General features: G+C 34.4%; 1 protein-coding gene across 2 annotated transcripts; it reads right to left on the minus strand.

Annotated features, from left to right (window-relative positions):
- Positions 1-679: 679 nt before the first annotated feature.
- LOC126680314 (protein NAP1) lies at positions 680-26,017 on the minus strand. Of its 2 annotated transcripts, XM_050375418.2 has the most exons (24): positions 25,872-26,017; positions 25,019-25,461; positions 24,851-24,925; positions 21,021-21,101; positions 20,642-20,722; positions 20,448-20,530; positions 19,165-19,249; positions 18,157-18,282; positions 17,895-18,002; positions 17,201-17,245; positions 16,979-17,121; positions 16,470-16,602; positions 14,754-14,864; positions 14,459-14,537; positions 13,713-13,906; positions 10,930-11,075; positions 8,417-8,498; positions 8,115-8,225; positions 7,248-7,373; positions 6,998-7,137; positions 6,819-6,915; positions 2,927-3,918; positions 2,273-2,485; positions 680-1,752 (listed from the first exon to the last, which is right to left on the minus strand). In XM_050375418.2, the coding sequence occupies exons 2-24, from the start codon at positions 25,430-25,432 to the stop codon at positions 1,257-1,259; spliced, it is 4,161 nt and encodes a 1,386-aa protein (XP_050231375.1). In that variant the 5' UTR covers positions 25,433-25,461; positions 25,872-26,017; the 3' UTR covers positions 680-1,256. The 2 variants fall into 2 exon arrangements, with proteins under 2 accessions (XP_050231375.1, XP_050231376.1); XM_050375419.2 differs by lacking the exons at positions 24,851-24,925; positions 25,019-25,461; positions 25,872-26,017 and having other exon boundaries at positions 20,642-20,732.
- Positions 26,018-26,676: the final 659 nt, after the last annotated feature.

The following is a 26,676-nucleotide window of genomic DNA, read 5'->3' on the forward strand; positions in this document are numbered from 1 at the left end:
ATCATTTAGATTTTAAGCTCCGTCCCTAAAAAATTTAAGAATCTAGAATGTTTTTTAGGCAATTTTAAATTATCATAATCGCTTGATGAGTATACTTAAATTATACCAACAATATACATACTGTATTTTTGTTATCATTTTCTATTTTTCGGTATTTTTATAAATATTTTTAAGTCAATTCAATATTTTTATAAATGAAAAAAGTCTAACATCTATTTTTGTAATTATTTTTATTTATTTTTACAAAAAGATGTCATTTTCTCTTAAAACTAAAATCACAAACATTTGAAGTATAACTTCTAACGAGCTCAAATTCATAGACAAACAAAACTTTTGAAAACTCAAAGGAAGCACATATAGATCATATTCCCTCCGATTTAGTAGAGTTGTCCACTTTGATAAAAAAAATTGTCCCAAAACTCGTCCACTTTCAAAAAGTAACAATTTTAAAAACTAATCTTTCTATTCTATCCTTATTTAAATTTCACTAATAAAGTAAATTGAAAGTGGACCCTACATTAAATAAGGGTATAACAAGAAAAGTAGAGGAAATTTTTTAAATTTTATAATAATTATGTTTACTTAAATTGAGTGATAAAGGTAAAGTGAACAATTTTATTGAGACGGAGGGAGTACAAGTTTAAGAGTCAAAGTTGAACACAATCCTGCTATTTTCCAATTGATCCACATGTAAACCACTTTTTTTTCCTGCTCCAGGTTTGAATTATATGACAAAAGAAATATTCAATGATGAACTTAGGGAAGTAACATTTATATTTTTTAGTCCCTTTTCACTTGCACCCTGACGTTGCAATTTTGTCTATATCACTCTCATTCGCACCTTTCGTTTCCAATTACACCCTAAAAAATTAAATTGATCTTTTTTCACTAGAAAAAATGCCAATTTGATCCTTCATTTTTAATTTATTTTCTGAAAAATATTTAATATACTAAAAGTGAAGGATCAAATTGACATTTTATACTAAAAGTGAAGGATCAAATTGGTATTTTTTTTCTAATAAAAAAGGGTCAATTTAGTTTTTAGGGTGTAATTGGAAACGAAAGATGCGAATTAGGGTGATATAGACAAAATTACAACATCAGGATGCAAATGAAAAGGGGTTAAAAGGTCGGAGTTTTTTTGGTGATTAAACCTTTATATTATAACAAAATTAACATCTCAACATTTTGAATCATACTATGTAACATATAGTTAATAAGTGGATAATTTATGACACTCCTACCTCTACCATTTTCTACTTATACATGAGAGGACCAGACCTTGATACTGCGAATCTTGGCAACGGACTAGGACCTGTGCTCCCTGAATTGGAGCCTTCAACAAATTTTACTTTGCGGCTTGAACTGTAATCCAAAGGCCCAGATCGGCGAACATTCCAGTGTTTGCTCTCATTGCTTCGTAGGCTTCCACTATCAGTATCATAAGGGCGTTCCTGGCTATGAGATGATGATCCCTTGAAGTACCCTGAATCATTAGCAGCGTACTGAGGTGTCGTATCTCCACGAGGCTGCTTCGCCATAGGAGAAGCATTTGACAGTGAAACAGCAGGCGAATTGCGAGGTGATGCATTGGGTAGAGCCAGGGGCATGGAAGGAGAACTTGAGTAATACTGGCTGTAAATAGACCGGAGAATCGAATAAGGGATATGAGCTTCAAGGGAACTTCTCGGAAGGTACGGGGATATCTCGCATAGTTGGTCCAAGAAAATAAGCTTAGCTACAAGATGAGATCTGAGCAAAAACCAGAGGAAGATTGTTAAAGTGTTTGCTTTAGTAAAAAGGTAACTGAAAAGACAAACAAGAACAAGTAACTACAAAAAGCCTGGCATTGGGAGATTAGAGAGCATTCTGTAATAAAACTATTTTAATGGTTTGTTAGCAAGCAAATTAATATGGCATTCTACACAAATGGAATGAATTTTTCTTCACGTCAAAGAAAAATATCATCGGAAAATCACTATGACCACTAATGTTAGGTCAAAATAACTGTTTCTTTTTTTCTGAATTTTAAAAATTCGATATTCCCCTCCATTTAACTGAAACCCCTTTGTTGAAGTGGGAGTATCCCACATTGGTTGTGTGTGAATCTAACATGTGTTTAAATATTGGTTGTACACCTCCACTTTAACACCAATTGGTTTTAAGATGGAATATAACACCCTTCAAAGGGGGATTTCAGTTATCTTATATTATATGTAAAAGTCAGACAGAGACGATGAGTTTTAAAAATTCAGGAAAAAGAGGTGCTTACCTATTAACTTCATTCCAGGAATCTAGCACAATTCCAGCGGCAAATTTGACAAAAAGCTGCATAGCAGATTTTATGCTAGCTACTGCTGACAAATGGCTATGCATCTCATGATCCAAAGCCTCACCAGCATGGCCATTAGAGAAAGCTTGCCTCTGCTGATGTTCACGTTCCATTCTCATAAACTCGCTTCCTGCAATCACAGCACTCATGCACCTGCCAGCAAGATTTCATGTGCAAAGTACAATATTAGCAGTGGTGCACATAGAAGCACAGAGAAGCCAACATACATGACGCCTAAGTCAATAAACAGTTTAAATGTGAACCCCATCATCAACATCTTATTTATGTGTATAATATAAGTTGTGATATGCATAGAGAAGCCAAAGGCATGACACCTTTATTGATGTCCAAACCAATAAAAGCAAGTGCTTTTACATGTAAAGATATTGTCAGCAAGATCACATTGCACAAAGCATAATAAAATTTGCATACATGACCTGATTTAGTGTTTCAGTCCAATTTATACTAAACAAACACGAACTGGATTATTAAGTTAGCATAAAATTTCTATAACCTTCAACGGTTGAACATTTCTTTTTCAGTAATTTATCCGGTCAGTCTACTTCATATATATAATGAAAAAGCAAAACCAACCTTGCCAAGCAATATATATTATTGTTGAAGCCCCCAGTGTCAATGTTGAAGCCAGTGGTGCTCCAGATATTTGAAGTCATGAAGGTGGCAAATAAATAAGGCAACAAGGTCCATGAACCGTCATTTGCACCCCCAACCTCTTCCATAATTGATCTTACCCACTCAGAATCATGATCTGCAACTGCACCAACACTATTTGCCACCCTTCTTATCCTCCTAATTTCTCTCTTTTCAGGCATTTCTTCAGGTATATGCTTAACTACTCCAGCAAGTAGCGAATATATTAAAGGTGCACCTCCTTCGAGCACAACTCCAGCAGCTTCAGCAAGAAGCTGATCAAAAGCAATTGCTTGTCCTGCCTCAATACAAAATCCAATTATTGTATCCAAGTCCAAAATTTGCCTTGAAGATGCTTCTCTTTCAAGTCGATCACCAGCATGCATGCTGCCAGCAACTGCCTCTAACACTTCCCGGTTTGAACGTAATGATGTGTCAATGCAATTTAAAAGTGCAGCACTGTGTTCTTTCATCATTCTATCTAGCTTGTCAACTCCGTAGCCACCAAAAATACGGATAAAGGCCTGCAACTCTCTAAGATCAGTAACTGACTCTGCAAAATATCCCCCAACTGGCCTTGTGCTTTTGAAGCATTTGTGCATTGGTGTAAACAAGATTCCAGCACCAGATATATCTTTAACAATGTTTTCTATGTACCAGTTGCAGACAACTTCAGTGGCCGATCCAGTGAGTTGATCTGATGGTTTCTCAAACAAATGAAGAGAAGAAACTGGTCCTGAAAATACCTCAGCGAGTAGGACTTCTCGAATGCCATGGGTAAGGTCCATGCTTATATGCTGCTCTGCCAGATGGACTATACTCATGTGCCTGTGAAAGAGTGTCTCTAGGACAGAAGGCCGTTGAAGATCATTGTCAGTTTTTAGCACTGTAAGCAACCTTCTTCTAAAGTTCCCCAAAATGCACTCTCTCATGTACTGCACATGAACAGTATCCCGATAAGTAGAAACAATGTATCTTGTCATGACAAATTTTATTCTGATTTTGGTCTCAACAATCTTATGCAAATCTTTTAGTTAGGATGCAGATTACAAAGTGTAAAATGAAACATAAACTAATAAGGATTGCTTACACAACAGTGTAGTTTAATGTTTCAACTCGTTTTAATGATCGAAACAGCTGAAAGAATGATGAGTAAAGAAGCAAAACTAGTCTTCATATTACACAATTGTGAGAACAAACGTATGCTTACTACAATTGCTCAAATCAAATATCATGAGACAAGCAGAATCTACCAACAAAGTTTATTAGACACTTTTTCATACACTGGAATGTTAGAAGCTAAAACACAGCAGCTCAAGAAACAAACTCTTCAACTACAAATCTTTCAATTTTTGTTTCAGATTATTTCCACAAATTAAATAATGAGGCAATAAGACAAATTAAGCTATCCATCATATTTCAAATTCACCCCTAGTTTTCCTAAAAAAAAAAAAAAAATCACCCCTAGTTTTAGTTTATCTTTAGAGTTTCCTGAATGTACAAATTGTAGTTTATTTTAAGCTTTACTTTCCATAAGTTGAGAACGTACTACCAACAAACACTTGCAATTATTTAATTTTATTATCTTCTGTTCGTTTAACTCATTGTTTTCGTCAGTTATGTTCTGAACTGACGGGCTATTATTTGTTGAAAAATATTTCCCTGGCTATTTATTTTTTCACTATAATGTAACTTTGTCAATTGATTTTGTTTCGTTACTAATTTTCTACATATATAATACCTTTGTTTTCTGTTTTCTTAAATTATTCATGTTAGTTACTCCCTCCGGTCCATAATAGTAGTTGCTTTGGAGTATTTAACATGAATTAAGAAAATAATAAATGTCTTGATTTCTATATACTTTTACTAAATTATCCATATTAATTACTATTATTTTATGTTTTGACTAGTCTTTTAAGTCTCACTAAGTATTTATTGATAAGGGATAAACTTAGGAAAATAACAATAAATACTCCCTTAATGTTTTAAAGTGACAAGTATTATGGACCAAAAAAATCTATCCAAAGCAACAAATATAATGAACCGGAAGGAGTACTATTTTAACAATTAAACTTTCCAAATTTCAACTGCTTCATGGCATTGGTAGGTTACCATTGATCAAATTTGATAACTGTCAAAGTGTAAATGAATTAATTATGAAGTTTCTAGAAGATTCCGGATTTAAGAGTTTCTAGAAGCTTCTAGATTTTAAAGTGATAGTTTCTATAGTCTTATATTGAAGCATTCTAAAATGTTCATATTCTAGAATGTTCATACTCTAGAATGTTCTAGAGTATTACTCACATAACTAAAATCCTTGTATAAATAGCTAGTAGCGTTCCATTGTAAAAGAGAGAGAGAGTTTTAAGAATAAAAAGTCTTATCTTTTGTTCTACATCTCTCCTATTTTATTCAACATGGTATCAGAGCCTAGGGCTCTTTTCTAAAATTTCTTTTTGTTCACAAGACAACCTTCATTGTTGTCATCCTTATTAATTTCAGCAGCTGCAGTTCCTATTTCTTCTTAAGCGGCCTTAATTGCTGCCGTTCCTATTTCCTTAAAGCAGCCTTAATTGCTGCCATTCTTATTTGTTTTAAGCAGCCTTAATTGCTATACATTTCTTTTTCATCATGTCAACAAAAGACTCCAATTTTGTCCAGAAAATTGGAGAGTTGCAAAATGTTGGTGCCTCCTATAGATTTGATGGAAAGAAAAATCCTATCTCAAATGGTCTCAATTTGTTTGCATATATCTCAAGGGCAAAGGAAAACTTTCCCACCTTCTTGGAACAAGACCAACAAAGGATAATTCAGCATTTGAAGCGTGGGATGGGGAGGATTCCATATCAATGTCATGGCTAAGGGATTCCATGGATCCTGATTTCATCACTTATTCAAAGGCTCAAGATGATATTGGTAAAAACTATAGCCACTAAGCAAAGAGATAAGTTAGTCACAAAACATACCAGCTAGCAGAAGTGTTGACAAAGGGGCTGAATAGTTCAAGTTTTCCTGATCTTATATTCAAGCTGGGAATGGAAGATATCTATTCCTCAGCTTGAGGGGGAGTGTCAAAGTGTAAATGAATTAATTATGAAGTTTCTAGAAGATTCCGGATTTAAGAGTTTCTAGAAGCTTCTAGATTTAAAAGTAATAGTTTCTATAGTCTTATATTCAAGCATTCTAAAATGTTCATACTCTAGAATGTTCTAGAGTATTACTCACATAACTAAAATCCTTGTATAAATAGCTAGTAGCATTCCATTGTAAAAGAGAGAGAGTTTTAAGAATAAAAAGTCTTTTCTTTTGTTCTACATCTCTCCTATTTTATTCAACAATAACCTCCATAAGATGAACATATAACATGTCAAATTCTCTTCTCTCTTGATCAAACCGGAGCATGAAATATATCCATCCTGTTTTAACTGAACATCCGAAACAAACTCTTGCCAATGTAAGAAGAAATGTACTTGGATATCAATTTCAAGTGAGCAAACTATCAAGTGACTGTCTCCTGATTATATATGTAAAGCAAATATTTAAACCAAATGACCAGATCAATATGGATAGGGAATAACAGAACATCAATAGATTTTAGCCAGATAACTTTTGGTTTTCAATGAACGGACATAAATAGGAGCAGCTGGTTTCGAAGCCAGAAAAGTTTAGATAATCACAGCAAAAAGATTAGATTTTTAATATTTGACAGTGTAAACAATTAGTATAAAGTTATGCTAGATTTGGTTATCATATAATAAAATGTAAGGAATGTTATCCTGTAATCAAATCGGAAGAAAAAGACAAGAGTAGAAGGAAAAGAAATGGCATGTCTCACCTCTCTCAAAACAAAGACATGGTTTAGAACACAAATTGGCTCCATATCATTCAAAACTGAGCACAAGTTGGTCAACCTTTGCATTGCAGCTTCTAACCTGAAATCAAGAAGAAAGTCAATACCTAAATAAAGTCTTGCAGTTTCACTGAGGACAACTTAACACAATTTAAGTGCAGTACATTTTCACAGAATTATTATTTTCAGGATAGCTTTCATGGCCAGGCAGAAGAAAACCAACTACTCCTTTGGGAGATTTTGTTGAAGGGATTGAACCTCTAGATGCGTTATTCAGATAAAAAGCTGCCTGCTCTGGAAGTAGCTGAAATGAAAATAAAAAATTAACACAAACAAAAATAATCTTTCCATTAAAACAGCCTCCGCAATGTATAGAATCATTATTGTACTACACAATTAATTACATGTGAGTACCTGGGTCTCTAAAGCGCCAAACCCTCCTTCAGAATCTAGAATGTTGATCAAGCCCTCCAATCCTCCCATGATGGACTCAATAAGGGACTCAACATATAGGACTGCATCTCTCCCAATTTTCATAACCTGCTAGCAGTAAATTTATTTCATACTAAAAGAGAGAAAACTTATAGGATCTGTGTAAGTTTGCAGTGAGGGAGGGGTTGCGAGGGGGTGCAAGAATTTAAGTTCCATTCGGGAAAACTTTGTGTGTGTTAATACTGTTAGTGTTAGTTCATATATCACTGCCACAAACAAGTGATAGTTTAAGTTAAATTCAGTATTTACGCAAGTCGATCATTTCACAGTTAATCATACAGTTGCATAACTAAAAAACAAAATATTGAATTCCCACAGTTATTGAGGAATGGAAGATTTTGACCTAGAATTATGTAGTGAATGGTAAGATTGAATCATTTATATATATACACAAAGGTTTGTGATCCCATAAATTCTAAATTGTTTTTGAACTTAAATCCAACATCACTAAAAAACTTAAACTAAAGCATGCCATAAGGGATTAGTTTACATAAAGGCCGATTAATCTGACAAAATGTGCTTAAATGCTTGATATTAGATATTTGTGGATCAAAACTTCCCGGGAACATGAGGAAATTAAAATCTAACACACTACAATGATTTTTGATTCAATTCACATGAACTAAAATCTTTTATTACCCCACCCCAACACCAACGCATAGCTCTTTTTCTACAGTTACCTTATCTTTATCTACTTTGTCTATTTTACCATTTAAATGAAAGTAATTAAATCGTTTACTTTATAAAAAAAACAAAGTAACCATCGAAAACACCAATATTATGGATCACCTCTTCTGGAACAATTGGAGAAGCACACTCCGGAAAACTACTCGCAACACCAAGCCATGCACAGCAATGCTGGGGACGTCCCTCTGGTCCAAACATAGTGTTCCTGAAGACCTATATGACAATTATATGAGTTTACATTTACATTAAAGAAAGAAAGATGTTGTGAGGAACTTGAGTGACATAAGAGATAAAACAAAGCAAGAAACATAACAAAGAAATTAAGCAACTGAAAATGAATAAGAGTTTCGAAATATCTTCAGTCCCAAAAATTTAAAACAACTTTATGATGAAACGGAACTCACTGCCGTAAGGTGCTGGTGATAGAAATACAGTTTTCTTAGACTTCCATGCTTTGATAGTTGAAACTCCAGTTCATCAACACACCTATATGAAAAGATTCGTAGATGGATTTAAATAATGGTAACAGCTGCAACAGCGGTTGTGATAGTGATAGTGATCACGGTAACCCACTTGTAACCATCATAACAGAACAGAAAGCTTGTCCCAGCGCAAATGTTTGCAAAAAAGTTGGCAAGTTTGTGAAATTGATAGAGTTTGGAGGAATTAAATAACATAAAAATAATACAAATATGTATATGCATAACTGAAATCAAACAAAACATTTAACTCATAATTTATATCATAATTAAACGAAGAATAATTCTTTCTTGATAGTTTACCATATAAGACTATTCATCATGAGTAATAACAACTCAAAAAATTTAATATAACTTAACCCTGAGAAATTAAGTTATTGTAAGAAAAATACAGAACACCAAATTGAATTTAATTGATAATTAGAGTTTCATTTTTATGTTTTTGAAGTTCATATTAAACTGATTGATTTATATTTTAAGAATAAAAATTATGTTAAACTTATGGTTTAGTATAAATCTAGTTTAGTTATTCTTTTTCTTCTCAGGTAAAATTATGTCATCAATACTTAATTTTGTTTTAAAGTCAATAATGATTAATTTTTAGAAAAATTAAATACACCTGGATTTTAATATTTACTTTTTCAGGTAAAAATCCTAAAATTTGGCAAAATCAAAGGCAGACAAAAACCTGTATTATATAGTTGTGAAAGTCATTATGGTATCTATAACGGTCCAATAACGCCTTAATAGTCTTAACCAATACAAAATTATTGTATGGGGTTTATAACTGGTTAACAGTAATAGGAAGACAATTTTCCTTTAAATGATGGCTATTATAAATGCTGGCCATTATGTAACTAACGGCCGTTATTTAAAATCATAATTTGTACAAATCGTTCTTGTACATGTTAGATTCCATCTTAAAACCAATTAGTATCAAGTGGAGGTGCCCAACTAATATATAAACACGAGTCCATTCACACACACAAACAATGTGGGATTTCCCACTTCAACACTCCCCCTCACGCGTAGCGTGTCCGGGCCGAGCAACAAAATCCCCCCTCACGCACATCTCACGTGGGCCGGGCCAAACTCAAATTGTGTGAATGGACAAGGCTATGATACCATGTTAGATTCCATCTTAAAACCAATTGGTATCAAGTGGAGGTGCCGAACTAATATATAAACACGAGTCCATTCACACACACAAACAATGTGGGATTTCCCACTTCAACAGTACATGCTAACAATCTTTCATACTAACAGATAATGAATTTACCCTGAAAATAGAAAACCCTGATTGGACCAAATATGTTGCAGAAGCAGACATCAAAGTATAATAATCTATAGAGAAGGGTTGTCAGTAAAACAGTCACAACCCATTTCGCACATCGTCGTGTACACAAATATTATTCTACCCGTATGCCATGCCATTTTCCAAATTTCACAAGTGTCTGCCAACACAATGTTTCACATGCAAACAAATCCTAGTAAAAAACAAACCAATTGCATGGCCAACTGCATAACAGTATTATTACTCGTATAAAATACAAAAGCTCATACTTTAAATAGAATTTAACCCAAGACCCTCAGCTAATAGGTAGAAAGACAGCTATAAAAAGCCATATGAACAATGAACACAGTTTCCAATTGCTATAGAGGAAAAAAAACTTTAAATCCCCAAAAAGAAGAGCATACATGAGTCCTAAATATTAGGCTGCAGAATGACATGGAGTGACTCAATCATGAGATTGACCGTAGATTTAAGAAGCATATAAGGCACTCAGGGTGCTGGCCCTAGCCTTCTAGAGGAAAGGCCATCAATTTTCAACAGGTCCGTTCTTTTTCCAAGGCGGAGGACAGAACAACGCTTAGTTTAGGCTAAAAGCTCAGTTATGGTTCCAATAGTAACTTATTGCTTCCCTGACCTTTGAACAATGTTTATTTTGGGCTAAAAGCTCAGTTATGGTTCCACCAGTAGCTTCTTAGTATTTTTTTTTATTTTCTTTCCCACGTGTTCTTTGTTAATTTTGAATCTACATCGCCATGGATAGAATCTGACTACTCAAGATTGAAAGTTCAGGAGGCGGCATTTATAACGTAGCTAATAATCCAACATGTCATGTATGAATATTTTACCATTAAAATGACAGAATTTTACCTTTTTCCAATAACACTTGTAAACAATCATTTAATTCACAATAACAGCATAATACGTTTATGTGCACCTAATCTACCAAGCCTGGCCATGCCCTTTCTGAGCTTTCAATGTACAACGAATGTGCCTTACAGGCAAAGAAGAACAAGAGTATTGGGGCTTGACATGTACGCACTTCTTGCAGCCATCAGAGCATTGAAATTAAGTGGACTAACTCATTTTTCAACAATATATTTTGATAATTAAGGGTTTGGTACAATTATAAGTAGTTCAAGTATACCTGGACCAGTTATAAGCAGCATTTCCTTCTGACAGTAAGCCTTCTTTTCCAGTAGACACAGTAGCTTTTTCCAAATGTCTTATATTAATAGACGACCTGGCAGATGTAACAATCATCAATATTGACAACCAATCCTTACGGAATTCCTGCTTAAGAATGAAAAATATGATGCAATTAGAAACATCATCATACAGCAGTAAATGCTCTAGTGAGAACAAATATTTAAAAAAGAAATAGTTATGGCAATAAAGATGACTGTTCAAGAACAAAATACAGTTTAATAAAGAAATCCATGTGAACATCTATGATAAAAATAATTGGAAAACGAAATCTTTAAACTCCAGCATAACCACCTTTAAGTTGGGTAAATATTGCGAACTCCATATTATGAAGCCACATATAGAAGAATTGTCAAAACAAAATCTAAATAACTCTCAGCGGTGTATTTCCAATATTATGGAGCTTTCTGCGACAAGAATTATAGGTCCACAAAGGCTAAAGAATATACAAATATCTAGGAAATGTGATGTTGGTTTTATAAAATCTAGCTCCTCAACCTCATATTTTGAAGAAACTTGGAGCTGAATTCAAATGGGCAGGGGTGTATAGTTAAGAAGTTAAACTCAAGAAGAAAAAATAAATAAAACCTACTAATATGAGGATTCAAGGAATACGCATTAGTAATTCATAGGCTTCACACCCCTCGGAAATATGCATCACATTCAAGCTACTCATATTTTACAGAACACGAAGGCTGATTTTCTTTTTTGATTTCGTCCTAAAGTCAAATGTTGAGTTCAACCTCTTAAGGAGGCTACTTCCAAGGAGATCCACGCGATGAGTTTTATTCCAAGGTGTGATGAAGCAGTTAAGATGCTTAATAAAGCACAAGAAGTTCACTCATTTGACACTGATACTGCTGATTCAACAATTTGTTAAGGAGGTCTGCAAATATTTTATTCTCAATATGGACCTACTTCAAGCTGGCACGCTAACGAATTTATTGATGAAGATTGTTAGATTCCATCTTAAAACCAATTGGTGTCAGTGGAGAGGCCCAACCGATATATAAACACATGTCCATTCAAACACACAACCAACATGGGATTATCACACTTCAACACAGATCAAGGATATTGAACATAAAAACTTAAAATTTACTTTTAGTTACCAAAATCATGTTTTTATTGTAAATTTCTGGCTAATAATCATCGACGGTCCTCGACCTTTACCCTTAGCTTCCGTAAACCCCCTATACTTTCAAAAGCTTCCCTAAACCCCCCAACCTTTGTGGCGGCGCCATTCACGGTCCTTATGGACGAAAACACCCTTACAAAAAAAAAATTGGCGGCTGGCGGCGCCACGTCATCTGACATGTCATATTTTTTTTAAAAAAAATGAAAGCCCCAAAATACCCCTAAAATAAGCTAATCAAACCAAAACTCAATCATATTCGATCCAACCAAACCAAAAAAAAACGAACCAAACTAACCAAACCACCATCCACCCGCCGCCGGTACAGTCGCCGGTCGTCATCTCCGGCGACCATCTGTTCTAAGAACAGATCTGAAAACCCAGATCTGTTCTAAGAACAGATCGGTCTTCTCAGGCGAACTGAGAAGACGCTTTCGTCTTCTCAGTTCGTCTGAGAAGACTGCGTTCGTCTTCTCAGACGAACTGAGAAGACGAACGCGTCTTCTCAGTTCGTCTGAGAAGACGAACAGATCTCAGATCTGTTCTAAGAACAGATCACATCTGTTCTTCAAGAACAGATGTGAAATCTGTTCTTGAAGAACAGATCAGAACAGATTGTGGCGACCGGAAGTGGCGGCCGAGGTGGCGGCCGGAGGTGGTGGCCGGACCGGCGGCGGTTGTTGGCCATATGGTCTGATTAGGCTGTTTTGGATTTGGTTAGATTAGACTAGGGTGTTTTGGTTTGATTTTGATTTGGTTAAATTAAGGGTGTTTTGGGGTTTTTGAATATTTTTGGACCTATGATGATGTGGCGCCGTCAAATTTTTTTTTTTTTGCGCCGCCAGCCGCCAAATTTTTTTGTAGGGATATTATCGTCCATAAGTACCGTGAATAAGCGCCGCCACAAAGGTTGGGGGGTTTAGGGAAGCTTTTGAAAGTATAAGGGGTTTACGGAAGTTAAGGGTAAAGGTCGAGGACCGTCGATGATTATTAGCCTAAATTTCTGTTTGGTAAGTATAAAAATTAGTATTGTTTATGAGTTCTATTTGTCACTTTGTTTAAGGTTTTTCCAATTTAATACTGGTATAGATTTTCCTAAAAACCCATGACATGCTAGAGTTAGAATACAAATAATCACAAAATTGTACATAAATATTCTTGATCTACATCATTATAGAATTATAAACAATGCCTTAATTAGAAGAGGTTTTACAAATTTTCTACAAACCCCATGAATCTGCTAAATTGAAATACAAATAATCACTAAATTGTATAATCTATATCAATATAAAAGTATAATGATGCCTTTACGTATCTATTAAAGCAAGCACTAGTACCATGATATTATAGTAGATATATATCTAGTCAGACTTCAAGAACTTAAACCATGAAGCATCAAATTAATAGAATGCTGATTGGTGCAAGAAATTCCATTCAATAACACATCATACACCAACAACATTTTTGCAATGATGGTGTCTAAGTCTGAATCATAGTCGGATTACCTCAAAGGAAAATAGGCAATATAGCTCAATCAGAAGAATATCACTAATACACCAAAAAATGCACAAATGGTAAAATTTTCTTACGGATAGATCACATGTGATGGCAGAGATATTGTCACCCTGTGGTTTTGGTATGTTTTCGAGAAGCTGAACTATCTGTTGTAGCAGCCCTTTCAAGCTGGCATCAAGATCAAGAGCCACCATTCCTGGAGTTCCCAACAAAAACCGAATTCTACCAGCACATGAAGAAAGGTAGGATAATGCATATCCTCGAATAGCTGCAATTTAAGATTTTTATCCATTTAAGAGGTCTGTGAATGAAGAAAAGAACATTGAAAAATATATCGAAGTTGCACACTCAAGTTTATGGCTGACATTTAAGAGCATAAGAGTTCCAGCAAATATCAATGAACACTGAGCAATATTTTCTTCACCACTTTTCTACCTGCAATGAACCTTTTCTATGTTCTCTGTTTACAAATTTTAAAATTTAGTAATTAATCTGCAATCCTATCAAAAAGGTGAATCGTAAATTAGCGGCTATATCAGACCAGTAGGAATTACTCTAGGTGGGGGTGCGGGTGGGAAAAAAATTAAATCCATGCTAAAGTATGGACCAAGCATTTGGATCATTAATATCAATAATTGCATTACAATTGATGAATTTTAAATATTAAACATCCAACGGAAAAGGATGGAAGAGTTACTCTATCTCCCCCAACTTTCCAGTTCTCAGACATAAAGTTCTAGATAATATAGCTTCACATTTTCCAAATCAGCATAAAAAATAAACAATTTGGAAACAAACACCAAATATTTCCTTTTCTGACCTGCAATATATTTGCGCACTAAACAACATAGGCGATCCATTCCATCTAGTAAGAAACCAGTAGTTGGGTCATTTGGATCCTGCAACCAAAAATAACAGGACTTTAAGCTAGAACATTTACAAGTTTGTTGGCAATAAGTCGTATAACTAAACAGATCAACCAAGATTGTATTACATGCTTGTTAAAATTGACCATTCAGATCAGTTTCTCGGCCATTTAGGAGTGTTGACAAGTGAAAAACAAAAATCATAACAGAACTATTATAGTAAGGAATACATGGGAGAAGCTGACATACTATGTCTACTGAAACCATACGAGCAGCTTTAGATTTTGATGATGCTATCCCAACATGTTGGAAGTACCAGATGATCTCAGATTGAGCCAAAGCCAATGCAGAAAATACCATCTGTAAGGAACACAACAAAGACAGAGAAACTGTTTAAAATTGAAAAAGTTTATCTCAATCATTTTCTCCAGCCATTCTTTCCCATTCATAGATCAGGCTAAAATAACATGTTTCGAGATTTACTAAATTGAGCTTCTAATAAATACAAACGGAACAAACACACGAGCAAAGAAGTTTATAAAAATTGAAAATGAATAAAAACATTGTTGGAGCGTCACTTTTTGGATGTATGGTTATTCAACATGCTATTAGAGCCTCTATGGTCAAAAGGTCTGGAATTTGATCCTTGGCAATCCCATTTGATTAATTAAATATTTAAGCATGTGGTAAGATGGGGCTATGTGCTAGTTAACAGTTCAACCTAATGGACAAGCGTAGCGGGGTGTATTATATCGATATTTATACAAGTATAGAATCTGACGCCAATTGGTTTTAAAATTGAACGTGACATGGTATCCGAGATTTGTCCATTCCCACAATTTGAAATTTGAATTGCTTGAATTTGGCCCGCCCCACGCGGCGCATGAGGGGGGGATTGCTTGCTTGTTCGGTCACGCTATGCGTAAGGGGGAGTGTTAGAAGTGGGATTATCCCATATTGGTTGTGTGTGTGAGTGGATATGTGTTTATATATCGGTTGGCCCACTCCAAATTCCATTAAAACCAATTGGCTTAAAGTGGTGAGGCCCAACCGATATATACACATAGTCCCACACACACAACCAAAGTGAGATAATCTCACTTAAAACATTAATGCTTAATTGTATTTGAATATTTCTTCGAGCAGAGATTCTATACTTGTATAAATAACAGGTGTAATTGTTGAACATAATACACAATAGATTAAAATGAAATTTTCTCATAACACCAAGTATTTTTACCTACATTTTAACATTGGAAAGAAGAAAAACAACTATAAAAGAGCCACTGGTTTGGCTACATTAGTAATTGGCCTATTCTGAAAAATGTAAACGCAGTATAGATAGGGGCTGTATATGAACCGAGCCGAGACGAACTTTGATGTGTTCATATTCATGTTCATGTTCAGTTCGGTTCGTACATGGACAGTCATGTTATATTCATATTTGTTCGAGCTTTGAACGAGACGTTTATGTTCGGTTTACTTAAAATTTATAGTGTTCATATTCGGTTCATGTTCAGTTCGTGTTCGTTCTTTGGCATCTAAACGAACAAACACATATTTTATCAAAATTACATAGTTTGTTTAATAATATGAAGTTTTAATAAATTAAAAGAATATTATATATTTAATTTAACTACGAACTCTTAACTAAGTTTAGAAATGACTCGTATATGAGTTGTTCGTGAATATAACCGAGCCGAACGACATTATGTTCGTGTTTGACTCGCTTAAATAAATGAACATAAAGTTAAACTCGAGCTCAGTTCGTTTAAAATATGAACGAACACGAACCAAACTCTTATCAAGCCGAATACCGAGCTGCTCGTGAGCAACTCGGTTCGTTTACAGCTCTATGTATAAAGGTATTTCTAAAAGATTTTTAGAAAGTAATGCTAATAAAGAAATGCAATCACTTCTACTACAGCTAGAAGATGTCTCCAATGAGTCTATGAACAGTCTTACCTGAATATTTGGAGCCAGTAAACTTGGCTGATCAGTAAAAAAGAGCACCATTCTTCCAATTTCTTGCTTTAACAGTATCCTCCTTTCATGGTGAATGGCATTACAGGATACGAGTGCCTGCTCATGCACTTCACTGCAAAATTTTGCCAGTTCACAAATTAAATTGATGGAAAAACACCAGGCGAGATGGCTCGTCATCTACTTTCATGAGCTCCACTATCATAATCAATTTCTTCTTTTCTTTTAAAGTTTTTATTCTATTACATAAACTTTAAAAGGTAATTCATGAAAGCCAGCAGCATGCTTTCAAAAAATTTCACAAACAAAAGTTTGTGAATTCTATTGTATTATGTGTAAAGAGGAAAATCAAAAAGGATTATGAGACACTGCTCTGTCTCGTTTGGCAAGTTGTTTCTTCTTGTTTATAACAATATGTCTCGTTTCAGGACTTTTAAAGTAAATTGCAAAACTGGTTTAGCGCTTTGCATGAAAACTATATAAAGTACTACCTTATCATTTTCTCAACCTGCTTTGCCACACTGTACTCCAAGTCTGCTTCTTTTAGTTTAGTACGTCCAGATTTAGCCATCCTCTTTGACTCTAATATCCGTGGCAAAACATGTAATTGATAGTCTTCATGCAATAGCACATACTGCACAGTTTTAGATTTCATTCAAAATCTGACATTACTAAAGGGTAACGGAATTTTGACAATGAACAATGGTAATTACCTCATCCCTGAATAATGTGAGAATCAAATTTTCCTTCAGTGTGACCTGAAGACCATTCATTAAAAATAAACGAGATGTGAGAAGACAAGAGAACGTTGCAGGATGTGTTCCAAGGCACTACATCCCCATGAATGACCGAATACCATATAACTTGGAAGAAGATAAAAACAGAATTAATAGAATCAAATATTGAGAAACAAAAGAGCAAGAGGATTATCGCATAGTACATCCATGTATTCTTACTAAATCCTACATTCTCAATAAAGAATAATTTCTTTGACTTCATTCAGAAAATATATAGGCCTGTTTGGGAACAGCCTCCAAGCCTACAATGCAGACAGACTATCTTTTTGGCATGCAGCTTTTTACTATATTTCAGGATTAGAAAAATATTCTTTTTGAAAATAAAGTATTAGAAAAGGACAAAGTTGGAGGACTGGATGTGATGCCCCATCCCACTTTGGAAAAAAGTAATGGGTTTGACTTGGTTATAAGAGTTTATGCATGCTACTACTAGCACTAAGGGGTTGACTTTTAAGCCACATAAATAGACACCGCCCAGCCCCAAGGTACTGGGCCATTAGTGCACTAGGCTCGTGCTTTACAAATGTAATTTATTTAATTCAATGCAATTTTTTGCTACTCATATTGTGCACACAACGAGAATCAAGATCATTAATCAAATGGTACATACCAGAGCAATATCAATGCTAGTGACACGAAGCAGCTCATCGGGACAAACAAGATATCCAAGTAGCACCCATTCCCTATAAGATGTAACATTAGCTAGATCTTGGGCCCTCTGAAGCGCAAAAGGTAATAAAAAAGGGCAATTAGGGAAAGCCATCAAGTCTTATTAACAGAAGTGCTTAAAGTTAGTATTGCAAATAGGTGAAAATATTTTTATAAACTTAAGGACATCAATTCTCAAGACCTCCCAAAAGCATAGTAAATACCATTGGATGTGCAGAATTTGTAAGAATATCTGGATATCTTGGATGATACGGACTTAGAAATCCCTCATTTCTGAGCTTCCTTGTATCTGTAGATAGGAAAATTATAGGACCCACTGCCTCTAGCACCTAGAAATTTGAATTTGAGCTTCTAAGAACGATTAGTGGATTTATTACATAAAGAATGCCAAAATGAAGAAATAAATCGAATGTCACTAGACAAAATTAACAATGGCAATATTTCTACAAAAAAAAAAATGCATAGATAACTTGAGGTCATTTCAGAAACTAATCAATATTAAACATTGTAATGATTTTCAGATTTGCTCAAGTAATTATAGAAATTTTACTCTCGTCTCTGCATAAATTTGCTATCTGGATCTGAGACAATAATTGAAGGCAATAAAGTACTTGAACAGAATCAAACCTTTTATAGCCTAAATATGTTTAGTAACCTCTGTTAAAAGTCTGAGGTTTGGTCCAAATTGAGGTAAAAATAGCTAGTCCAAATATGTGCTGGAGCAAAAACTTATGATTCAATGCTACTGGCACGTAGCCCGACCACTATTTATATAATAGTTCCTAACTAGAACTAGTTTTCAAGAGACCTTCTTTACCCCTGCTCTCATTAAATACTCCATCACTTTAGTACTTTAGTGAACATTAATATGTATGATCAACTGTTTTTAGCAATTTGCCAATGGCCAGAGAAGACCAGCATGTTAAGAGAACATATATGTTGACACTCCAAAGTGCACAAGAATTAAAGGTTTCATACATAGTCTATCTTACCACCATTGTATAGTATCTCAATTAAAGTTTTGTGTTCTCAACCTTTCCTATTGAAGTACTTGATTATATAAAATTGTTGCTCAAGAACTACATTATGCAAGTCCTCAAAAATCCTCAATGTTAGTTTCGGAATGCAATGTATGATGTGATAACATAATTGGTGAAAACTATTTTATCAATACATATATATCTTCTCATAAGGAAAAGAAATGAAAATACCTCTCCAATACGTGGACTGACAAAATTCAGGTCTTCCTGCAATCCTTTTAATGGTGGATCATAGGAATCTATAAATTGAACCAACCTGACACGTATGAAAAGAGCAATAGACTTAATTGTATACTAGATCAATTTATCAATCACATGTGATGTTCCTCTAAATGGAACTGAACCCAATATGCAAGCAAAAAATAAAAGAAACTACAGAAAGACCGCATACAAGTATAAACTCAGGGATTTGGCATCACTTCCATTACTTGCAGACATAATATGGAAGAAATGTTGTTTACAATATGTTTATCAAGAAGGAAAAAGTTGGATTCATATCCTTCACTTAGTGTATTTAGTATCCAAACAACACCTATCCCCAGATACACTTCTCTTCCTTCATACCAGGCACAATTAAAGCTGGATGTCCCATGACTCATGATACATGCTTATTAGTTCCAACTATATAAAATTATTCATGAATTATAACATGAACATTGTTATATAACTCCTTGAATCCAAGTACTTAATGCTGGCCATAAGTTGCATTTTGTTAATGTACGTTGTGATCATACAATCAACATACAAAAAATTTTAGCCAACCCAGAGACAACTGCACTAATTAAACCCACGACATGTAAATTGGGTGCAAACTATATGTGCTCAACCTAGAAGAAAATTGGAACCTAGCTGCATACCACAAGAAAAGCTTCTATTACCATACATTTATACCCCAATCCCATTTTTAACTGAAAGTTAGTAGCTTTGGCCAATTACTCGTCTAATAGTTTCTTATGCAAAATCTAAAAGAACTGGGCACAGTGATAATGAAATTTGATTACTCTAAGACTTCAACCACGGATATTAATTTGGCAATAAAGAGATTCAGGTACTTGTATTAAAATTAAGTTGTGTGGCAGCTAACTTCTTTTATTTTGCCTATTTCATTAATCAAGAATCGCCTATAAAATATAAAATTACTCGCCCATTGTAGAATAAGCAGCAAAGAAGAATTATATCCCATGAAGTAATTTAGGCAAAACACAGACCGTTGGGTCATGGGTGGGTATCATGCTATACTAACATCACTTTTTTCAGATTGTAATGACATTATGGTATAGACCTAGACACATGCAGATTCTAAAAATTTCTTATTTTTTAAAATTAACGAAGTACATAGAAAGGCTGGATCCAAGTTTGGTGAAGATAAAAAGTTAAGAGCATCATGATTTTCACTAGAACAGTCCCATCGATAAGGACACAGATTAATTCATTGATAATAAACTATTTCATACCGATGATAGAAATCACAGTCTCTGTCATTTCTTGACAAGGCATGCAGAAGATTATACACTTGCAGCATCATTTTTCTTGGTATCTACATGTGGGTGCCAGAATATTAGTGTCAAATGTCTTCAAAGGTTTTCAGATAAAGGATATAAACCAAGAATATATATATACAGGAGAAAGAAATAGAAAGAAGACTTGCCTTATTGGAGAAAAGGTTTACACGTACAAAGGAACAAAATAGATCCATAAATGCATGCAGTATAAGTGAGTTCTGATGGGGCTGCAAAATACTGTGCAAATTATCAGAGATACCATGGGCAAGAACAAACTGTTATGTTTCCATCTTTCTATACTGGAAAAAATGTCAAAAGTGTTAAAAAAAAAAGAATTTGGGGATCTGAGGGAGAAGGTGCAAGTCTAGCATCTTCATGGGTTCCATGCAGATCAGAAACTGTATGAAAGACTTATCAGAAAGCTCTAAAGATCACATGGCATTTGAAACCAGATGTTGGCACCTCAGATCGAGTTAAATGATAATATTTTGTAGAGAGAAAAGAAGAAGCAATTTTAATACTCACCAGCAGGGTAATGACTGTACTACTTAGATCCAGTATGAGTCGCAGAGCTTGCTCTCGAAATGCCATCAAGTCAATAAGCAGCTGATCCACAACAAAAAAATCTATTACCAACTAGACGTTAAAATTGATTTGTATCTCTAGAACGATTAGAAACTAAAGAAATCCTTTTCTACATCAGAAATGATGGTAGTCTACATAAGTAATGCCATTGAATCCAAATAGTGGTTTGTGAATAGCTTCCCACAAGATATTCCTACCTTTATACATGATAACTTAGAAACCCAAAGAGGCACAGTTATATATGTTAAGATGATCACACTTAGGAAAAGAGTTGCAGATATTCTGGATGCTTAAATGGATATGCCAAGATTTTTTTACTTTTCCTTCTTCTTTTGATTAATATGAATGGTAGGTACCTGCACTGCCCATCAATCAAATTGGCTGCATTGTGCAGTATATAATGTCCTTTTGCTTATTCAGTTGCACTTATTATGCGCATCTGCTCATTATTAATTAAATGATCAACAAGATTTTACAGTGGTAAACCTTTGAATATTAGTGTTTTGCATGGTATAGCGAAGGAAATCATTCTCTTAGTGTGAACTATAATGAAAATAGAAGCTGGTGTCATAACCAAATACCTAAATGATAATCGAAATCGAACTGCAGGGAGACTTGACATTAGGTCCCCAGAGAAAACACTGTTATTAGCTAGCAGGCATGTAAATGATTTCAAGTGCAAGACCAGGACAAACTTATACTTCCACATTTTTCTAGAGAAAACTTAAAATTTAGAAATTTGCGCTCCTTTACTTTTTCTTGATAAGTAATCAAAATGTATGTACAAATAAAATCCTCCCAAAGGGGCTGTAATCCTAGCAAATAAGAATGAATCAGCTATCCTACAAATATATCGGAGAGTTTATCACCTCAAGCAGCCATAACTGTAATACTAAATCCAAAAGAGATTAAAGTAAGCTAACAAAATGTATTCTCTGTAACGTTTATAAGTAAATAGGTCATCTAACAAGATGAATTGTGTACAACATTTATGTTTAGCCTTTGTTAAATAACAACAAATTCACAGACCTGTCTGAGCTTATAGCTCAAATATAGCTGCATCTCACCCTTTTCAAAGCATATTCTAAGAGCAAAGAGGTTATGAAACAAAAGTGCAAAATCATCTATAGAGCTTTAGGCTTGACCGTTGTCTCAGTCAAAACAAATAAAAACAACTGAGTTGAAAGTAAAATAATTAAAAATCAAATAATGTAAATGACCTATCCCAACTAGATTAGGAGTAAGACTTACTTGAACTCGGTTAATTTGTGTTAGAGAAATCAACATTCAACTTTCATTATCGTCTCTCGTGTATTTTCTTCTTTTTTCTACAGCAACCCAGGAATTATTTACTTTCCATGAATATAGTTATTAAGCTTTCTTATTCTAATTGGTTATACAAGCAATAGCATTGCAGTCTTCCTTAAATCTATGGTCACTTGAAAATCCTGAGAATAGGAGTAGAGCCATGTGATGCATAAATTTTATAAATTTTGTCACCAAAAAGTGCTGGAGATTTTCTACCAAGACAGTAACATTTAATGAAGATAATTTAATTTTTTACCATGTTAGAACAGCCATGTATCTGAAGTGAACAGAAACAACATTAAGTTCGATAAAAGCAAGGGTGGCCTGGTGGGTAAGTTCCCACCCCTACAGGCCATTCCCAGGGATTAGAACAGAATAGTATTTAACTGAATTCTACAAAAGGAATTAATCCTTTTGTATGAGAACAACTAAACCTGAGCATAATTCACTTAATTTAGATGGAATTGAAACTTAGAGTCAAATAACCAATTCACCAATAGATCAAGTTGGGTGAGGCTCCAACAATAGTATTACTTTGACACACCCCCACATTCATTAGGCTTGAACATGAACAAATAAGCACATATGCCTGCCTCACCTTGTACTCAAATTTTTTAATTAACCAAATCGGGGTTGCCAAGGATCAAACAATAGACCTTTCCATCATAGAGGCTTTGATAATATGTTAAATAATTAATGTGATAAAAATTCACCAACTTTACACGTTTTCTCAATTTAATCACGTTTTTAAAACTTCTCATAAAAATACGCCAACTTTCATTTTTTTCCCAAATTCATACACGGTGCTGACGTGTCACTCATTCATTGGTGCAATTTGCTGGGGTGTAAGTCATTTTTAACCAATGAATGAGTGACACGTCAGCATCGAATTTGGGGAAAAATGAAAGTTGGTGTATGTTTATGAGAAGTTTTAAAGAACGTGATTAAATTGAAAAAACGTGTAAAATTGGTGAATTTTTATGACATTAACCCTAACCAATTCACCCAATAGCTCAGGGTTGGAGTAGTATTCTTAACACTTTGAAATGAAGAGTTCCTAATCCCCTATGCTGAAGATGATAACTAGGGTTTGAATGCCCTGGCTTGAAACATTTTTGAACAATTACATCGGATGCTCATAAAAGAAGTGCAAGAGCAAGCTAGAATACTTAGGCTAAAAAAAAACTCAATATCTATATAACTTTAGAGCTACCAGGTTTGAAAAACTAAAATATTTAACTCCGCATTTAGCTTAAAATCCTTGATTAGCTTCTTCATCGCTTTAATGCTTTATTGTAAGGTTTCACTAAGGAACCAACTTAGTTACTCTAAACATCAGAAAAGAAATAACATAGGGCATTAAAGGAAATGAATGTGACAGCTTTCGATAATATAAGAAGTGCAAGAGGAAGCTAGAATACTTAGGCTCAAATCAAATTCAATATCTATATAACTTTAAAACTACCAGGTTTGAGAACTAAAATATTTAATTCCACAGTTAACTTGAAATCCTAGATTAGCTTCTTCATCGCTTTAATGCTTTATTGTAAGGTGTCACTAAGGAAACAACTTAGTTACTCTAAACATCAGAAAAGAAATAACATAGGGCATCAAAGTAAATAAATGTGAGAACCAGATTAACTTTTGAAGCCCAGAAGATTGATATGCTCTAAAATCTTTGCTGATGAGCAAAATTATGGACTATACAGAATTGAAAGCTCTTAAATTTCCTAAACATAAATTACATACATTTTCAGGGCCATTATAAACACTTACAGAGTCAAAGAACATGCATAAAACACTGAAGGATACTGACAAACTAGATAAAAATAGGAAAAATGCTTGCATGCATTGATATACTACTGGTGTAGTGTAGCTGAGCCAAACTGAATCAACAAGTTGCCAAGCTTGGACTAGAGATTAAGCAAAACACAAGGCTTGAACCAAAGCTGGATAGAGCTTTATTAATTTTTCATGTTGAAACTCATCTCATGTTTAAGATACTACTAGTGTTGGAATCAACTACCATGAGACATTCAAATAAAAGAGTTGTTGAGCAGAGATAATAGCTTGAATAATTTAAAAGTCAAATTTAGTTGGAATTTACATTTTTAACATACATGTTTACTAGTTACGATAAATAGTAACCAGATAAGACATTTATAAAGCAGGCATTTATGATCATGAGCTACTTGAGTCAGAAATATCGAACTCAGCTCCAATCAGTACACGAGCTCCATCAAATTAAAGTAGTTTGAAAGCCAAGTTCAATTTGCTTAACTAGCTTACACCCCTAGTTCAGCACAAAAAGATAAAGGACATAAGCAAAGCTTCAATAAAACATGCAGGGCTAATCCTAATTGAACCACAAGGAGAACTTTTACTGGTCTCATTCACAACCTTAAATATACAGAAAGCATGCAATAGAGACTTGAAAGCACAGAATCAATAAGACTCTATACCTGGACCCATGGCTCCAAAGTCTGCAAATGAACTTCTGCACTATCATTCAAACCATCCAAAGCAGCCTTATCAACCTGCATCAATCCTTCTTATGTTACAGAAATCGTCTATTTGTCTACAAGTCACCATTGCAAATAAACATGCATTTCCAAAGGAAAAAATCTTACTCGTTCAAGTTGCAATTTGCTGAAATGCTCCGGAAACTTTTTTGAGAGCAACAAGCAAAGTCTTGGATAATTTGGGAAGACGCCTGCTTTCCAAAACGCTTCTGAAAAAGTATGACCAATAGGATCCGGATAGTCCAGAATTTGATTTAATCTATACATTTTGGCCATGAGGCCTTCAGCTACTTCAGTAAGCTGCACCACCCACTGCAAATTCAAACCCTTGTGAGAACCACCTGAATTCTGAACCTGTCCATCAGGACCCCTGTTCCTAGAAGCTCTGACTGTCACGGGAGAGGTCATATCAGGACCCAAGTACTCAGTCCATCTCGATGGACCCTCCCAATCTCTTGATCTAGCACTGGTGGGCGAGAGTGAAGCATCATGGGCATAAAAATCTTGCCGCGGCTTTGCCATGAATTAACTAATTAGCCCACTTGGACACTCTGCAATTAAGTTCAGATAAGAGTGAGCTTTCCACGAAGTCAATAATTTGGATAAAAAATAACAACATAGAAAAAAATTGAACATTTCTTCATTCTTATGATGGGTTTAGTGGTTCTAATGTTCTTCTTATACATAAAGAAAACTGAATAGAGTAAAAAAAAACTAAAATTACTAGCATCACAAACAAAGCAATCAAACAATAAACACACTAATTAAAAATTCCCAACTTAAACACAATAAAAATGTAAAATAAAAATTAAGCAGCAGAGAGATAGATAATGCCGTTGCTAAGAATTTGAGGAATTATAATCTACTCTTATCTTTCTCATATTTTCCCGGGAACCAAACAGAAAGTTCAGTAATGAGTATAATAAAAAAAATGTGAATTTAGGGAAGAGAGAAAGCGTACCGAAGAAGTAGATAGGGAGATGTTGAGATCTGGATGTAATGAAATGCAGTGAGAGAATGGAGATGGTAGTTGGTTTGGTTTGGTTGTGCAGGAATAGTAGTGGAAGGAGGAGGAAAATTAAGAGCTAGCTGGAATTCGTTTTCAATTACTATTTCACAAATTTTATGACCATTTTTTTATTCCTTAATTTAAAAGACAATTACTTTTAGTCCCCACAATACAATATTTTTTCTGTCTCCAAATAATTATTAATTTTGCTATTTTCACACAGCTAAAAAAATAAATTTATTTTATTATTGTTATTAAAGAAACAATGACTTATATTTTATTATTAAAAAGCAATGAATATTGCGTCAGTTGTTAGTAATTGATGGATACCGAATCCTACCAAAACAACAGTTGAGTCGAGTCGTATCTAATTCACTCTCAAAAACAACATTGAACTCTTAACCGAAGGGCTAATAGCCAGATGAAATCGATAACCGAATCCATAAGATTCGCCTTGACCGAATAAGTAAAATCGGTCGTGATAATGCTGAATCTCTTGAAGACCCGAATAAGTAAAGTCGGTCGTGATAATGCGCAAATTGCCGATAATTACCAAGTTCGTGTACTAATTTGCCAACGAAATTAATTTATGTGTTAATTGCACATTGCTTACAAGTTGAAGGGGAAAATTGTTACTTAAGTCATTTTTTTATGAAGAAAGGATCACTTTACCCGAACTTGGCACTAAATATCAAAAACGCCCAAATTGCCGAAACAAGATCACTTTTATCCTGAAATTGTCAAATTTGGTACAAAA

This window comes from Mercurialis annua, linkage group LG5 (assembly GCF_937616625.2).
Source record: "Mercurialis annua linkage group LG5, ddMerAnnu1.2, whole genome shotgun sequence".
Lineage (NCBI taxonomy): Eukaryota > Viridiplantae > Streptophyta > Magnoliopsida > Malpighiales > Euphorbiaceae > Mercurialis > Mercurialis annua.

Bases quoted from the DNA above. Each gene is read 5' to 3' on its own strand.
- LOC126680314 (XM_050375418.2), bottom strand. From the start codon at position 25,432: ATGGCAAAGCCGCGGCAAGATTTTTATGCCCATGATGCTTCACTCTCG. The intron at 17,122-17,200 runs GTAATTACCATT...AAAACTGTGCAG, and splicing joins TCACATTATTCAGGGATGAG to TATGTGCTATTGCATGAAGA. The intron at 16,603-16,978 runs GTAGTACTTTAT...AAAATTTTGCAG, and splicing joins CAGGTTGAGAAAATGATAAG to TGAAGTGCATGAGCAGGCAC.